This window comes from Chanodichthys erythropterus, chromosome 9, assembly GCF_024489055.1.
Source record: "Chanodichthys erythropterus isolate Z2021 chromosome 9, ASM2448905v1, whole genome shotgun sequence".
NCBI lineage: Eukaryota > Metazoa > Chordata > Actinopteri > Cypriniformes > Xenocyprididae > Chanodichthys > Chanodichthys erythropterus.
The window spans coordinates 12,621,633-12,637,839 of NC_090229.1; the positions used below are offsets into that span (position 1 = coordinate 12,621,633).

The 16,207-nt window shown below is 34.8% G+C and overlaps 2 protein-coding genes and 11 non-coding genes across 21 annotated transcripts in view; all 13 read right to left on the bottom strand.

The window, feature by feature from the left end:
* Positions 1 to 582: 582 nt before the first annotated feature.
* tor3a (torsin family 3, member A) lies at positions 583 to 11,427 on the bottom strand. Of its 4 annotated transcripts, none has more exons than XM_067394599.1 (19): positions 11,382 to 11,427; positions 10,870 to 10,911; positions 10,650 to 10,684; positions 10,431 to 10,459; positions 10,133 to 10,204; positions 9,912 to 9,947; positions 9,702 to 9,730; positions 9,463 to 9,514; positions 9,257 to 9,287; positions 9,015 to 9,067; positions 8,775 to 8,817; positions 8,539 to 8,612; positions 8,315 to 8,358; positions 6,669 to 8,132; positions 6,074 to 6,196; positions 5,472 to 5,737; positions 4,839 to 5,014; positions 2,504 to 2,628; positions 583 to 2,210 (listed from the first exon to the last, which is right to left on the bottom strand). In XM_067394599.1, the coding sequence occupies exons 14-19, from the start codon at positions 6,832 to 6,834 to the stop codon at positions 1,963 to 1,965; spliced, it is 1,104 nt and encodes a 367-aa protein (XP_067250700.1). In that variant the 5' UTR covers positions 6,835 to 8,132; positions 8,315 to 8,358; positions 8,539 to 8,612; positions 8,775 to 8,817; positions 9,015 to 9,067; positions 9,257 to 9,287; positions 9,463 to 9,514; positions 9,702 to 9,730; positions 9,912 to 9,947; positions 10,133 to 10,204; positions 10,431 to 10,459; positions 10,650 to 10,684; positions 10,870 to 10,911; positions 11,382 to 11,427; the 3' UTR covers positions 583 to 1,962. The 4 variants fall into 4 exon arrangements, with proteins under 4 accessions (XP_067250700.1, XP_067250701.1, XP_067250703.1 ...); XM_067394600.1 differs by having other exon boundaries at positions 10,828 to 10,911; positions 11,382 to 11,395; XM_067394602.1 differs by lacking the exon at positions 11,382 to 11,427 and having other exon boundaries at positions 8,539 to 8,594; positions 10,870 to 11,375.
* Positions 8,206 to 8,278, bottom strand: LOC137027451 (small nucleolar RNA SNORD47). The gene has a single exon (XR_010896034.1). It is a non-coding gene; the product is annotated as a small nucleolar RNA SNORD47 (small nucleolar RNA).
* On the bottom strand, positions 8,432 to 8,493 carry LOC137027455 (small nucleolar RNA SNORD78). Its single transcript, XR_010896038.1, has one exon. It is a non-coding gene; the product is annotated as a small nucleolar RNA SNORD78 (small nucleolar RNA).
* On the bottom strand, positions 9,136 to 9,220 carry LOC137027454 (small nucleolar RNA snR60/Z15/Z230/Z193/J17). The gene has a single exon (XR_010896037.1). It is a non-coding gene; the product is annotated as a small nucleolar RNA snR60/Z15/Z230/Z193/J17 (small nucleolar RNA).
* LOC137027453 (small nucleolar RNA snR60/Z15/Z230/Z193/J17) lies at positions 9,346 to 9,428 on the bottom strand. The gene has a single exon (XR_010896036.1). It is a non-coding gene; the product is annotated as a small nucleolar RNA snR60/Z15/Z230/Z193/J17 (small nucleolar RNA).
* On the bottom strand, positions 9,584 to 9,660 carry LOC137027450 (small nucleolar RNA SNORD79). The gene has a single exon (XR_010896033.1). It is a non-coding gene; the product is annotated as a small nucleolar RNA SNORD79 (small nucleolar RNA).
* Positions 9,788 to 9,868, bottom strand: LOC137027447 (small nucleolar RNA SNORD24). Its single transcript, XR_010896030.1, has one exon. It is a non-coding gene; the product is annotated as a small nucleolar RNA SNORD24 (small nucleolar RNA).
* Positions 10,022 to 10,090, bottom strand: LOC137027458 (small nucleolar RNA SNORD75). The gene has a single exon (XR_010896040.1). It is a non-coding gene; the product is annotated as a small nucleolar RNA SNORD75 (small nucleolar RNA).
* On the bottom strand, positions 10,269 to 10,349 carry LOC137027449 (small nucleolar RNA SNORD79). The gene has a single exon (XR_010896032.1). It is a non-coding gene; the product is annotated as a small nucleolar RNA SNORD79 (small nucleolar RNA).
* Positions 10,528 to 10,606, bottom strand: LOC137027448 (small nucleolar RNA SNORD24). Its single transcript, XR_010896031.1, has one exon. It is a non-coding gene; the product is annotated as a small nucleolar RNA SNORD24 (small nucleolar RNA).
* Positions 10,751 to 10,819, bottom strand: LOC137027457 (small nucleolar RNA SNORD75). Its single transcript, XR_010896039.1, has one exon. It is a non-coding gene; the product is annotated as a small nucleolar RNA SNORD75 (small nucleolar RNA).
* Positions 10,993 to 11,072, bottom strand: LOC137027452 (small nucleolar RNA SNORD74). Its single transcript, XR_010896035.1, has one exon. It is a non-coding gene; the product is annotated as a small nucleolar RNA SNORD74 (small nucleolar RNA).
* A 1,689-nt stretch (positions 11,428 to 13,116) lies between the features above and the next one.
* osbpl9 (oxysterol binding protein-like 9) overlaps positions 13,117 to 16,207 on the bottom strand; it is a 35,221-nt gene continuing 32,130 nt past the window's right edge. For all 6 annotated transcript variants that reach the window (XM_067394604.1, XM_067394603.1, XM_067394607.1 and 3 more), the window contains one exon: positions 13,117 to 14,629. In XM_067394604.1, the coding sequence (XP_067250705.1) occupies positions 14,555 to 14,629 (75 nt within the window). In that variant the 3' untranslated portion in view covers positions 13,117 to 14,554. The remainder of the gene's footprint in view (positions 14,630 to 16,207) is intronic.

The window sequence follows — 16,207 nt, forward strand, 5'->3', positions numbered from 1 at the left end:
ATCTTTAAATAGAGAGAAAAGAGGTTTAGAGGGGGTACATTTTTTATGTATGTGAAATTTATCTAACAGGAAACACAAATTAATTATGTAATATTTACCTACATTCTCTTTTGAGCAGTCAAACAATTCAAAGAAAACATATTTAAAGCAGAAAAAAAGTCACTTTCAAAATAAGATTGCATGGATAAACATTAAGAATTCAGACCAAAATGTCTTTGTGTGGGTACGTTGCCAAAACAAATGAATGACATTTTCCTCAGAAGAATGACAAAAACAATTCACTTCCTGAGAAATAGTTGACTTCTGAATCAGGTTCAGCCGGTTAATTAAAAAGATTCGACCTGATTCAAAGGAATGAGTTGTTCACGGATGAGTGTAGTTAAAGCTCATTTTGTTCATAAGAATGATAGCTACTGATATTCACTTGGGGTTTATGTCCTCAGGCCACTATATAGCTACATATGAAGAAGAGAAACAAGACTACTTGTTAATGTAATGGATTTTCATTTCCACAGCTTTTTATTAAACTAAGCAGTTGGTTCAGTTGTTTGCAAAAATAAAGGCAAGAGTTTTGAGAGCTTGGCACATGTAACTTTTATTTTTCTTTCTTTTTTCACCTCAAATATAAGTCATCAGTAACAAGGGCATCTGACAGTTTCCCACTGGTGTCTGTTATCAATGGGAAATCCTAATGCAGAATTACAGACAATAGGCACCTCTTTTGGTATCACTTGCCTGATATTTGTAGACAAAACCTTTACAAAAGTTTATAATTTTAGCAGGTGACAAAATCTAGTTCTTTCAGCAGCAGTAACATTATCAGGGCTGACAAGTAAAATCAAAAACTAATGTGTTACAAGGAAATGACCAAAGATATGTTTACTAGCATGACAACGGTCTTGAATACAGTGAATAAATCAAGTTAATTTGATAAATGAGCAAACAACAGAAAAATACATACAGGCTTGTGAGAAAAAACATTAATTACATCAAGACTAAAATTCAATCTCATGTTTGTCAAGCTTATCACTCTAGTATTTTTCTACCTACATTAATTTCAATGGCATATCTTCATCTCTTCCCCAACAACTCTGTCATTTTCATATCAAAATGTGTTCAAAATAGAAACATCAATAAACAAAAAAAAGAAAAGAAAAGCAGAGGTAACATTTAGTTGTCATTAAAAAAAAAATACACAACACAAAAAAGTATACAATAAATGTGTTAAACACAATTTTTTTAAATTGTTCATTTCAAAACATAAATCTTGAAATGTGATCATTAATACAGATAATTATTACTGAAATATGCCAAAAATGTACAATGTTCTTAAACAGCAACTTAAAGAAATACTCCAGATTAAATAAACATTTAGCTGCTTTGTGGCATACAGTTGCACAGAAAATGATTTAAAATGGTCTTTTAGGGTTGTGAAAACAAACTAAAACACATTCGCCAATAATAATATACTTACAAGAAAAACTCAGCAGATCCAATCAATTCCCACTTTCCTTTTTTTTCCTATTCAATATCCTGTTCAGCTCAGAAATACATATTACGGAAGTAAAAAAGAGCAATTCCCAAATGTTAAAAAAACCTTTAATGTTGTGGTTCTTGACTAATAGCCTAGCCTCCCATTGTAAGTGCATTACTGTAAATACAATATTTTTTAAAGAGGTTAAGTTGCTTAAGTTCAGATCAATGCACGTAAACTGTAATGTTGCTTGCTTGAGAGAAGTAGCTAAGATACATAAAAAGGTTCTTATAAAAAAATACCATTACAGTAGGGTTTGCCACGAGCAAGCTCCTCTGTTCCTGTCCTATCTCTCAGAGTGTAATATATAGAGTTGAAACTCTGTTTTTTCTGCATTGTCAGTGTTGTATAATTTGCATTTCAGATATCAGCAGTCATTTCTGCTTCATTCAAGTATATTCTGTTTCTATAATGTCAGTGATTTTATGTTATGGTAGAAAGAAATTGATCCTTTGTGGAATGGATTTGCAGCCCTGTGCAGAGAAGAGTTTCTCCTCCTTAGGAACATACATCATGGCTTTGGCCACTTCATCCAGCGTCCCCTCATCCGGCTGAAGGCCACGAGCTGCATATGCATCACGTGCACACAGTTTCACATGCCGGTACTCCAGCGGCAAGAACGGTACAAAGAAGTCAATAAGATGGCCTGACATCAGCTCGCTCTGTGCAAAACCTCCTGCACAGGTAAAACATAATTTAGGAATGAAAACAGTTATAGTGAAAATCTCAGACTAAAGACATACATCTGCATGTATATAGCTGTAAAAGGGAATTCATTTAAATATGCAGCATCTTAGAGACATTTGTCCATGTAAACTGTCCAACAGCACAGCTAATAAAAATATAAAAAATACAAAAATGGTGACCCATCTCAAGTCACACAATAGGGGAAAAAACATTCATATTATGGAAATTTAGCAACAAGATTTTGTTCTGTTATGATGTAACAGTTTGACTGTGTGCAGGTACCTTCTGCCTCCATGGCTTCAGCCCGCAGAAGATGTTCCAAGTCTTCCATGCCGATATCTTCCCTATTCTGTCCCGAGTGCCAGAAATCCAGTGCCACCTCATTGATGGCAGCACCACCGATATTGCTAAAGCATGACATTATGAAAACAGTCATTAGTTGTCTAGTTACCTAATTTTCTCAAGCAGTGTTCTTCTAGAACTAAATAGGGTTACCAGGAAAACTGACATCTTCACCCTTTATTCAAATATTTTGTAAGCATATAGCATAGTTTTGCTTGGAGTCAGTCGTTTTATTTGTGATAACACAGGCCAAATTGTGTGGATAATTTTTTTGTCAGGCTGTTGCACAAATCCATTATGAAATATTAATAACTATGTTGTAGCAAAGACTATAGAATAACACAAGACGTGTCACTCGCATTGTTTTGAATGGGAGAAAGTGTTACGCGCAATATGGCGGAATAAGTCCCGCCTTCTAAAGCCAAGAGCCAATCGCCGACTGGTAAAGTCATCGCGTCACTTCAGCGGCCGTTAGAATCACCGGTTTCTATCCGGTTGTTAAGTCTGACGTCACGCGGCAGTGCTTCCGGGTCCTAACGCTCTATCTCATACCACAAGAAAACAACAAATGGTGCTAATATACATACACGATGTGGTGTAATACTACAAAAAATATATATAATTATAACCTTTCTCCATACAAAAATTCCAGATGGCCAGACAATGATTCATCTTTTATAAATCATTAAAATATTAATGTCTGTGACGCTGTGAGCACGGAGACTGTTGTGTAGACTGTAAGTGTCAAAATGTTTAACTTTTTTAAATTATTGATGTTTAATATGAATAAATAGCGCTCAAAAACGGCCGTCGATTGCATTCTCAAGTGAAACGAGTCGAGGCTTGGACCGTGTTCTTTACGTCACGACTTAACAAGCGGATTGAAACCATAGACTGTTCCTGCATCCCAATGTGCATACTATCCACCCTATCCGTAATAGTATTGAATAGTACTAGTGTCACATACTATTTAGGATGGATAGTATGCACATTGAGACGCAGGCTGTGATTGAAACAGTCAGACGCGCATTTAGGTCTGCGCATGCGCATTAGCTTGATCCAGCCTGAAAATTTTTTTTTGTCATGATTCGAGCGTTTAGAAACTAAATTTATGAGTCGGCTGTTGTTAGATTTCATTGGTGATTTCAAATATGAAATTTAATCGTAAGGTTGACGAACAGTTTTGGAGAATCTGATGTTTCCCCATTCAAAGAGATAGGAGCTGCATGATGCCCAGGATGCCCGAGAGGCGTTTCAAAGATGGCCGCCGAGTGAAATGACTTGTCTTAAACTATGGTCTTAAAGGGACTTTGGTTGTAGTCAATGTATGCATTCTTTGCATAGTATAATAAAACTTATAAATACCTTAAGTTTAGTGTTTTGTTTTTCCCTCATATTTAAAAAAAATAGTATTTAAAGTATTAAAGTATTTTCCACATATTTTGATGGTGAATTTGACCTTTGATTTTGTAAGGTTATTAAAAACAAATATCCCTCCCAAACATCACTTTTGGCCACTACTGTATATCATACATCTACATATACCTTGCAGAATCTGGAAAATGTTAATTGGATAATAATATTATATATATATATATATATATATATTTTTTTTTTTTTTTTAATGCGGGCAGTTGCCTACATTCCTAGAAGAACCATGCTTAAACGGTTAGTTCACCCAAAAATCAAAGTTATGTGATTAATTACTCACCCTCATATTGTTCCAAACCCATAAGATCTTCGTTCATCTTCGGAACATAAATTAAAAATACTTTTGATGAAATCCGATGGGTATCTGGCTCCTCCATAGACAGCAATTTAACCACCACAATAATGAGTCCGCGTTCTGACATAGAAATTGGAAGCACTAAATGTAAACAGCATAAGAGAATGAAACAGAAGATATTGTTGAATAAAGTCGTTATTTTTGTTTTGTTTTTGCACACAAAAAGTATTCTTGTTGCTTCATAACATTAAGGTTTACCCACCGCAGTCAAGTTGACTATTTTAACAATGTCTTTAGTACCTTTCTGGACCTTGAAAATGGTGGTAAAATTGCTGTCTATGGACCAGTTAGATACCTCTTGGATTTCATCAAAAATATTTTAATTTGTGTTCTGAAGATGAACGAAGGTCTTATGGGTTTGGAACATCATGAGGGTGAGTAATTAATGACAGAATTTTCATTTTTGGGTGAACTAATCCTTTAAGAACTCCAACAAAAATGAGTTCAATGGACAACTAATGGCTGTATGTATGGAGCCAAAACACCAACCTTAGGAACAGAAATATGGCTCTCCTATAGCTGACCCCATCCACATTATCATAGTGGTCCATGTAGGGCTTTATGGCATCGATGAGTCCTGGATGAAGCTTTTCTGCCTCATCAAAGATAAAGAGAGTCTGCGGGCACCGCAGAACCAGGTCTCGAATGGCTTCTCTCAGCTGGCCCTGGTCACAAACACACCCACACAAATACAAACACTGACCGTGAAGTTCAGGATTCACGAACAACACGTACCTGCACATTTGAACATTTGGAATTAATTGTACACAGTGTCATTTGTGTGTTCGCTGAATCAGGTATTCTAACTGAACTATCCAAGTGTATCAAGGTTGAATTGCATAATCATACAATCGTACCACAGCTTTAATGGCAGGGGTTCAAAAAATGTTCCCCAGAAGTTCGAATTATGTGATTGTATTGAACTGCTGCCTACGTGAACAGTGTTGCATTTAGTTTTTTCAGACTGAAATTATAGTAAAAATAGCAACCATTATACTAATGTTTAAGATTATAGACTACTAATTTGTTAGTAATAGATGGACTAAATCAACAAATGACTACTGAATCAGTCCAAATGACCTGGGCAGCCATGTGTATGTCAAGTATTGAAACTTTGCTCACCTTGTACACGTCCACCAATCTCGCATGAGGGAAGTGGAATGGGGCAATGAACAAACGGACGCATTCGCTCTTTATACCATCACGGTACAGGTTGTCCGCTACTATCCGGGCAACAAAGTTCTTGCCTGTCCCAGACCAGCCGTGAAAGGACAGAGTCAGTGGTTTGTTGGACTCAGGGTTTTTGATGAATCCTTGAATCGCTTTCAGGACCACAGACTGAGCCAGGTGCTGCCCGTGGAGCTTCACCTGTAGATCTCTCTCCAATCCTAAACACATCCATATGCATAGGTCAAGAAAAAAATAAACATTTTCTTTGTATTAAAAAAGATACTATAGCAAATATTCTATCAACAAAAAGTCTGATCCATTGTTTACAAATTTAATGTTAAGGGGTTCTCACATTTTTGACCAGTGTATTTTCATTTGTGGTTATCAGATCATTTCTTTTTTTTTCATAAAAATAAGTATAAAAATGATTTAAGATTTTTTTATATATATATATATATATATATATATATATATATATATATATATATATATTTATATATATATATATATGCATGTAAAATAAAATAATGCATGCATGACATTGATGGCTCTACCTGTGATGTTATTTGTAATCCTACAGTCCCCTGAATCACAGCACTGACCCAGGCTGCAGTACCAAGCAGTCAGCATGCCAGTATAGTACTGGGGAAACCCTGGCCAAATGTCCCCAGTAGGCACTTAAAAGATGAGTGTTACATTACAATCATTACAAATACTGGCATTATACAAAAAGAGACTCAGAAAAGAAAAGCTTATCCAAAGTGTCTTACAAGTAACGTTAATCAATACTACAACATAAAATGCATTTTTATTATAATGCATAAATATATTTCATTATTTATTAATACTAAATCCATGCATTATGATTTATATAATAAATACACCATTCTAAATACACTATATACACTATTCATAAATGCATTTTTTAAATCTCCTATCAATACTAAACAGTAATGATAGGAAATTTAAAAAAAAAAAAAGGCATTTACGAAAATAATTTGCAGCAAAAATACAAGCAAAAACGTTTATCCAATACAATCATAATATTTGTTATACATGTAGTATATTTATTATATGTAACACATTGTATTTGTATTATAACATATCAAATACATATCTTTATTATATGAATCTATACTATAGCTTTACCTTGTTGTGTCGCATCATCCTGGTGTGGTTGACAGTCTCCTTCCCATATATTGCAATAGATGTAATTGAAATAATAGGTAGAAACATTTGAAATGCTGTCGAACTGAAAAAAATCCGCATCTGCCGAAACAGCCAGGAGTGAGAGCAAGATTACGATTGAAAACATCGGTGCCGACAGAAATATAGATCTTGCAAAGACTGTAACATTGAGCTATTAGAGTTAATTGTAGTCCATTCATATATACATTGGAGTCTCAGTGACGGCAGGCCGCATCTATAGACTGTAAAGAGAAGTCTTCATTGTAATAGTAGAATGAGCGGGTAGAATGAAAGGGGGGTTAAAATGGGCGTGGTTTAGCTCAGTAAAAAAAATAATTTTGTATTATCAAGCCAAAGGCTAATAAACTAAATTAAAATTATAATATAATAAACCCGTCCGTATTATTTAGATTTAATTTTAAAAGTAGCCCTGCTGACACAGACGTTGGCGTTGTCACGTGGTAACCGTTTCATTTCTCAGCGCGGTGCAGACTGGACCAAGTGCAGTAGTTTAGGATAACTGGTTATCGTTGTACAAGTGACTTTTTGGTGCTGTCGCAGGATTACCATCAAGTAACACCTACAATTATTCAATTTATTCGTTAGTTCACCCAAAAATGAAAATGGTCATTTACTCCCCCTCAGCTTGTTCCAAACCTGTATAAATCTTTGTTCTGTTGCACAAAGGAAGATATTTTGAAGAATGTGGGAAACTGAATAGTTCTGGAGCACCATTGACTTCCATAGCATTTTTCCCCCCTACTATGGAAGTCAATGGTGCCCCAAAGTGGCCTGGTTACAAATTCTTCAATATCTACCTTTGTGTTCAGCAGAACAAATTTATACAGATTTGGAACAACTTGAGGGTGAGTAAATGACAATTTTGGGTGAACTATACCTTTAACCTTTCCAAAACCAAGGTCTTAACTACTGGACAATACTAGGTCCAAAGACACAACATGCTTTGTTATTTAAGTTGTGCCATAATCATTTCATTGTGCAGATGAAAGAGCAAAATTGGACAATTTAGATTATGGACTGGTATTTTTCTATCGCTCTAACAAGTTATTTCATGTGGAAGAAATGGCTTCCATAGCTCAAGTCTAAAGTGCTTTTAAATGGTAAAAGCAGTAAAAAAAAAAAAAAAAAAAAAAAGGCATAGAAAACCCACTCCAAATTGAATACCATTAAATGCCTGAAAGGTGTTAGAGGGTCAACCCACACAGCTCATACAAGTCTCCCCTCCCCAAGAAAGACTAGCTTCCATTTTTAATACCACTTTATTGAAGCAACAGTTTACAAAGAAAGTCAACATCTGAAAGATTTGATCACTTAAAAAAAAAAAAAAAAAAGGACAAATGACCTCCAATCAGAAAGAGGGGAGTTCAGGAACAATTTAGAAGAACTGATGCAGGCGATGCCATTCTGTAAGGGGACAAAAGCAGATTCTTTTTTAGAGAAAAAAAAAAAAAAAAAAAAGCCCATATAGTGTCAAATCAACCTCAGACAATATGGAACGGTAAAGGGTATAATCAGCAGATTCATTTGGCAGAATCATGTCATCACAGGTTGCAAAAAATAAAAACGAAAACATGTGATAGTCATACCTTGTGATACCATAATTTTCAGAGCCATCCTGAATTCTCTTGAACTCCATTTAAAAAGAGAAAACACCGGTTAATTGGTCACAGAGTCAACATTTGGCCCAATCTAGGACCTGGGTTTGAATCAGTTTAAAGACTGTCCACATTTTGTGTTCAGGTCAGACATTTGTAAAGCATCACAAAACCCAACTATGGAAGATATTGCACATGTTTGCAAACAAACCAACCTGTAAAAATACTGCATCCAAACCCACACGATACTACAAAGCCTCCGCCGCTGTACCTGTCAATGATCAGACACCTGTTAGAACAAAACAGCCACCATGAGGATCAGAACTTGGACAGGTCCTGTGACCAGATCAGCCAGAGCTAATATCCATCCTCCACAGAAAAATGTCAGTGGATATTTAATTCATCACATTGGTCATTAGTTATTTCAACTGCGAAACATGCATTAACTTACACTCATGGGCGCCATTTCAGCATGTTTACACTGGTGATCGGTCCTGAGTTAAAAAAAAAAAAAAAAAAAAAAAAGCACCATTACACTTTCAGTCCATCTTAAAGAAAGAGATGCACATTTTCCTTTGTCTTAATCAGTAGGTTTTATTTGTGTCCTCAATGAGATCGGAGACCTGATTCGAACTCATCACTTTAAGACCACTATGGTCTTACCCCCTCACAAGTTACTAACTAGACTTACCCAGCAAGTCATTCAGACAGCCGATTTACCCATAGGCAGTCATTAGAGAAGATCTGCAAGAAATTAAAACCAGAAGTTAAAGCACCTCAAATACATGCAAAACACACTAGTTTTTAATGTGTTGATGCGTCAGCTAGGAGCGAAAGACATTGCTCGGTTGTCTACATGGATTTTCTGCTGAACTATGCAGTCATCATTCGCATCATGTGTTGGGTGCAGTCATGTCAAAGTGTCAAACTCACCAGATAGGACTGTGCCCATGCAGTTCTCATGCTGCAAAGAGAAACAAAGTAAGACAAGAGCAAGAACTGATGCAGTATTGAAATAAGTGGAGACACATCAGATAGGAGCGAAAGACATTGCGGTTATCTACATGGATTTTCTGCTGAACTATGCAGTCATCACTTGTATCAAAGTCAGTCATGTAAATTATATTAGAAATAAGTACCATGCTCAGCTGACAGCATCTTCATACATCTTGTCCCAGCTTCTTGAGAAACCTGTAATGGTTAAAGACCATTAGTATTAGAATGAGGACAAAGTTTTGTTTTTTTTAATTTTTATATATATTCTGTTTCAGTACGCTGATGTCTTTCAGTCTTTTCAGAGAGATTCCCATTGTTTTATAAAATCATCATGAACAGTATGACTGTTACTTAAAAGGAAACTTTCGGTTAAAAAGCTTACCTTTAGATTCAACTGCATAGCACATGTTCCTATGAAAAATTGGTAAAGATTAACAAGAGAACATATACTTAACACATTAAAAACTGTGCTTCAGAGAAGTTATCTTGGTGGTTGCAAATTTCATCAGCCTGAACTCAAGAGTAGCAAATATAGAGTCATCATAAGCACAGGTATAAGTGGCAAAACACTATACGTTTAAATAAAATATACCTTGGACAATGCAGCACTGCTTCAGATACACAATTCCTGCAAACAAAAAAAAAAAAAAAAAACTGATCAATACTGTAACTGACATTAAAGTCTCAAGCAAAACCTTACGATGCCTCAGAGTAAATTCTCAGAAATCACTTCTGTCCACTACTCTTATACAATTATATTCATCATAGGAAACTGCCAGTTAAAAAGTTTAAAACAATACTCAAGGTTTATACCTGTGGTCCAGTAGTAGTACCATGCTCAGCTGACAGCATCTTCATACATCTCGTTCCAGCTTCTTGAGAAGCCTGTAAGGTTTAAGGACTATTAGTATAGAAAGACGACAAAATGGATAAGGTCTTTAAAAAGCACCACTGTTTCAGTATGCTCATATCTTTCATTCTTTTTCAGAGAGATTCCCATTGTTTTATAAGACAATCATCATGAACAGTGTATGACGGCCACATAAAAAGGAACTTTTCATGCACTTTCAATGGGTTTAAAAAAAAAAAAAAAAAGCAAAAAAAAAATTACCTTTAGATTCGACTGCATAGCACATGTTCCTATGAAAAACAATTGGTAAAGATTAACAAGAGAACATAACACAATATACTTAACACATTAAAAACTGTGCTTCAGATAAGTTATCTTGGTGGTTGCAAATTTCATCAGCCTGAACTCAAGAGTAGCAAATAGAGTCATCATAAGCACCTTTATAAGTGCCAAAACACTATACATTTAAATAAAATATACCTTGGACAATGCAGCACTGCTTCAGATACACGACTCTGCAAACAAAACAAACCGATCACAATACTGTAACTGACATTAAAGTCTCAAGCAAAACCTTACAATGCCTCAGAGTAAATTCTCAGAAATCACTTCTGTCCACTACTCTTATACAATTATATTCATCATAGGCAAAACATACACTTGTTAAATGACTTTAAAACGACACTCCAGGTTCATATACCTGCAGTCTCCCGCCTTTATTAAAGTCTTGAAGAAACTGGGCCTGGGAACAAAACAAAAAACAAACAAATACTACATTTTAAAAGTTCTACGTGTAACACTTAAGATATCACATTCAACATAGTTATACATGTCAGAGATGTTGGCATTCATCAGTTATTTTCAGATGTCCCTACCAACACAATCTTCATCATACAAGTAAACACGAGGTCATGATGCACTTACTGTCCACGTGGTTCTAAAGTTTATTAAAACGAATTATACGTTAGTTAATTGCGATCGTTAGGCAAATAACTTTTTATTTGAAGCATAAAGGTCTAAAAGAATTTTAACGCTCATTCGAGGCCTGTACCACGTGGATCACACTTCGAATTAGCAGGCTGGGTGTTTTGTTAAATAACCCTTTTGTGCAGAAATAAAAACAAACTCATAGCCAAAATAAACAACTGCATATTGCATTTACGCCATTAACGTCGAAAAAACATTACTGTACTAAAGTGGATACAACATTACCTTCTCCAGGAAGCGCCGCGGAAGAATGAGACCGAATGAATGCGTCGCTTTGCATTTTATACTGTTCCAGCGCGATGGTTTCTGGGAAATTCCTTTGCTTATATTATTAGTAAACTAACACACGATGGCGCTGTGGTGCCTTTTGCGCTTCTCTGATCAATGCTAAAATAAATATTAAAATTAACTAATTTCAAATGTCCAAATCTTAGTGTAGTATACTAAGTGTAGCACCACCCCTGCTGAAAAATCCAGCTAAAACCAGCCTAAGCTGGTCTAAGCTGGTTAAGGTGGAAATAGCTGGTTTTAGCTGGTCTCCCAGCCTGGTCATAGCTGGTTTTAGAGGGGTTTTGGTTAGCTAGGACACTGGGAGGCTGGGAGACCAGCTAAAACCAGCTACTTCCATCTTAACCAGCTAAGCCATCACTAAATAAGTTGTTATTTTGTTTTTTTTTGGCGCACCAAAAATATTCTCGTCGCTTTATAATATTAATATTGAACCACTGTACTCACATGAACTGATTTAAATATGTTTTTAGTACATTAAAGGGTGCTAAAGAGGATGTTTTGTTTTATACATTTTTGCAATATTACTTGAAACTGTCTTTACTAACTGATAAAAGACTATTTATTAGGTGCACTGAAAGGAATAATATTAATATACATCATCTGTGCACAAGGTAGGGCCATAAAAACATCAGCCAATCGTTTACGCTATCATCATTTCCACACTCCACAGGCGCTGCATGCAATGTGTTTGTCAGGAGTCAGGAGTAACAACTGCAGATTATGAGTTACATGCGGTGAGTCCGACATAATGAATCCACTAACACGACACAGCTAATGCCGGTGGTAAACACTCGTGTTCCAATACTCGTGCACGAGTTTTGGGAGGCGTTCCCTCGAAATGAGCTGTGAAGGAGGGGGGCTGTTCTTGCGCATACGCTCATTTCAAAAACTCACTAACAGTCTTTGGTTTCTCAGTCGATGAAAAAAACCTCTTTAGCACCTTTAATGGATCTTGAGAGAGGAAATGTCATTGCTGGCTATGGAGGCCTCACTGAGCCATCGAATTTCAAAAAAAATATCTTCATTTGTGTTCTGAAGATCAACGAAAGTCTAATGGGTGTAAAACGGCACGAGGTATTGAGTAATTAATGACAGAATTTTCTTTTTTGGGTGAACTAACCCTTTAATGGATCTTATATAGTCATTTTCTCATTTTCATCAATAAAACCCAGTAATTTTCCACGACATTTATAATAAATGGATAAGAATTTTTCTTAAAGCACTTTAAAAAGACTGCATCCACAAATAACAATTTCTAGCCAATATTTCAGAAACACAGCAAAACGTGTTTTCAGTGATGGTCACCTGCATGAGTTATTTTTCTTCCATTCTGTTTGTGTGCAGAACTCATTTCCATGAACACTTCTATCTGGAGAACAATCACTGAAGTTTTGTATACAGCACAGGTGTATCTAGACTACACAAGATCTCTTGGTTATTAAAGGTAAGAAGAAAAGTTACTGTGAAATATGGTGTCCTGCATTTGTATTATTTGCAAGGTTCCTGCATATTTTGACCAAAGACTGTTCAATTCATTCTGATTTATATAATTTCTAAATAAGAATTATTAAACACTAATTTCTAGTTAGTAGGAAAACAAAAATCCTTGTAGTTTTTAACGTGAAAGTGAGCACCTACAGCAATCAATCCACTCTGGATATCTGGAACAAGAAATGCATTCAACCTTCTCACACAAATTGTTCTCACTGAGATTTAATATTATTTTGATACATGGAAATCTGGTACAATCAATTGTCAGGCAAAGAAAAGTTTTTTGGGATTGCCTCTGGAAAGCAATACTAGGTGAAAGTGATCTTTACTGCATATGGCAAGGCCTCAGAAGATGAAGAGCAAATGGCTTTTTAAGCTATAACAGTAATAATATTTTGCCAGTTTTGCTCTAATTGCATGTCAGAAAACAGCATAATACAATTTGATTTTGCTTGTTGAAAGTGTTACACCACGTATATAGACGTCATTCCACGTACTCCTCAAGAGTAAACGCTGTCCTGAGTGACTCGATGTGTCTAAAGACACCGTTTATATCCTTTTACCTTCAAGAAGAGAATCAAATCTTTGTGATACATGACTATATGAAACATATTTATTTGGATTAAAATGTGACATTTCACAGAAAGAGAGAGATTGCAGGGCAATTTGTCATAACGTTGCTTAACCTGAGCGGTACAAGCACAGATTTGTCGAATGATTTTATTGTGCACCATTACGATTTCCTACTGGACAGTCTTAGTTTATACTAATTTGATAAATTATGTGGACACTCAAGCAGCATTCTATAAAAAAGCATATCAGATCATTCCCAAAAACAAACAAAAAAATGAATTGGAATGGATTATAGCCATGACAAAGGTGTCTCAAATTTCAGCCCCATAATGTAAATGGTAAATTTTGCTCATTGTGGCTTGTGTAGCATAAAACTGTGTCCTCTTAAAAGGCTGATGATGGAGTAGAACATAAAGGGAATGGTTGCCGTCAAGTATGTATATTTCAACAGTTACTATTGCCCTGGAGAAAGAAGAAAAATGGAAAACAAGAATATACCATATCTTCTATATATATAAATAGCTGTAGCTAGCTGTATGTGAACCAAGTTCTCTTTTTGTTTACTTTGTAATAACACCGTTAAGGCTTTTCGAACATTAAGATACAGCCTTCAATCCTCAGTCCGCTGCTTCCCTGAGATACAGAATGCTGTAGTTTTCAGTTTTGTTCGACAGAAACACCTCAGCCCCTCAGGAGCGGAAGAGAGAGATCCACTGGGATCGTTCTTCTTTTGCCGAGACGAGAGCGCTTGTTAGATTTGTGATGCTGAAGGGCTTCTGATCACGTCTTCTTTGTGTTTGTGGTGTTTTTTCTTCCTTAAGGTGTGGCAGAGAGGTGGAAGTGTTGAACTAGCGAGCAGGGAGGGTTTCTTTTATTATTTGTATACATTATTCAAGTTCGTATTTTCTTCTTGTTATTCTTTCAGACTTCGATAATGCAAAGCTTTAAGTGTTCATTCGTCAGTCATTCCAAGGCTGAATAAGAAAAGTGGTTTGCGAGAGAGTTCTGTTCTCTACAGTTTCTCTGTGGTTTTGGAAACGGTCTCAGTGTCGTTGCGATGCTAGTCGCTTCAGGAGAGGCTCGTCGTAGACCCAGCATTCACCGTCCTCATGAAACAGCTGCAGGGAAGCAAACAAATCACACATTAAGCATTGATCTGAAAGCAAGCCTGTTCAATACATGTGAATTATGAAACAAGAGGGTTCAATCAAAGGTGTTTTACAGTACATTAGAACACTTTTTAATATTTTTCATGAGAACTTCAGAGAACATTTCAGCAAAATAGTTTCTGCTAAAAACAAAATCCAAATCTTCTGTCACTTGATGCAAGGTCCCTCAAATATGATAATTGCCTGCAAGTGACCCCCTATATATATATATATATATATATATATATATATATATATATATATATATATATATATACACACTCAAAAGTTTGTGATTGGTAAGGTTTTTAATGTTTTTAAAAGAAGTTTCGTCTGCTCACCAAGGCTGCATTTACTTTATTAAAAATACAGTAAAAACAGTAATATTGTGAAATATTATTACTATTTAAAATGACCATTTTCTATTTGAAAATATTTTAAAATGTAATTTATTCCTGTGATGCAAAGCTGAATTTTCAGCATCATTACTCCAGTCTTCAGTGTCACATGATCCTTCAGAAATCATTCCAATATGTAAATTTGCTGCTCAAGAAACATTTATTGTTTACAATTGTACAAAATATTTGTGTACAAATATTTTTTTTTCAGGATTATTTGATGAATAGAAAGTTCAAAAGAACAGTGTTTATCTGAAATCTAATCTTTTATAACATTATAAATGTCTTTACTGTCACTTTTGATTGATTTAATGCATCCTTGCTGAATAAAAGTATTCATTTCTTTAATTTCTTTTCAAAAAAATAAAAATAAAAATTCTTACTGACCCTAAACTTTTGAACGGTAGTGTATATGTTACGAAAGCTTTTTATTTCAGATAAATGCTGTTCTTTTGAACTTTCTATTCATCAAGGAATCCTGGAAAAAAAAGTATACAACTGTTTTCAACATTGATAATAACAAATATTTCTTGAGGAACTAATCATCATATTAGAATGATTTCTGAAGGATCATGTGACACTGAAGACTGGAGTAATGATGCTGAAAATTCAGCTTTGCCAACACGAGAATAAATTATTTTGTAAAATATATTCAAATAGAAAGCAGTTATTTTAAATTGTAATACTTTTTCACAATATTACTGTTTTTACTGTATTTTTAATTAAATAAATTAAGCCTTGGTGAGCAGACGAAACTTCTTTTAAAAATATTAAAAATCTTACCGATGCCAAACTTTTGAGCGGTAGAGTATATATATATATATATATATATATATATATATATATATATATATATATATATATATATATATATATATATATATATATATATATATATATATATATATATATATATATATATATATATATATGTGTGTGTGTGTGTGTGTGTGTGCATTCATACAAAATAACAAAAAAAACATCTTTATAATATCTTGACATTATAAATAATATATAATGATATAATGTATATATGGTATAGATATAATGTATATTATATTATATTAAAAATAATTACAATATAAAATATTTTGTGACATCAAAAAAATATTCACTTTCTCTTTAACTTCCCTTTTCGGGCCCCAGTTTG

Coding starts and splice junctions, on each gene's coding strand:
- tor3a (XM_067394599.1), bottom strand. CDS start 6,834: ATGTTTTCAATCGTAATCTTGCTCTCACTCCTGGCTGTTTCGGCAGAT. Junction 2,629..4,838: donor GCCATATTTCTGTTCCTAAG/GTTGGTGTTTTG, acceptor GTCATGCTTTAG/CAATATCGGTGGTGCTGCCA. Junction 2,211..2,503: donor TGAAGCCATGGAGGCAGAAG/GTACCTGCACAC, acceptor TTACCTGTGCAG/GAGGTTTTGCACAGAGCGAG.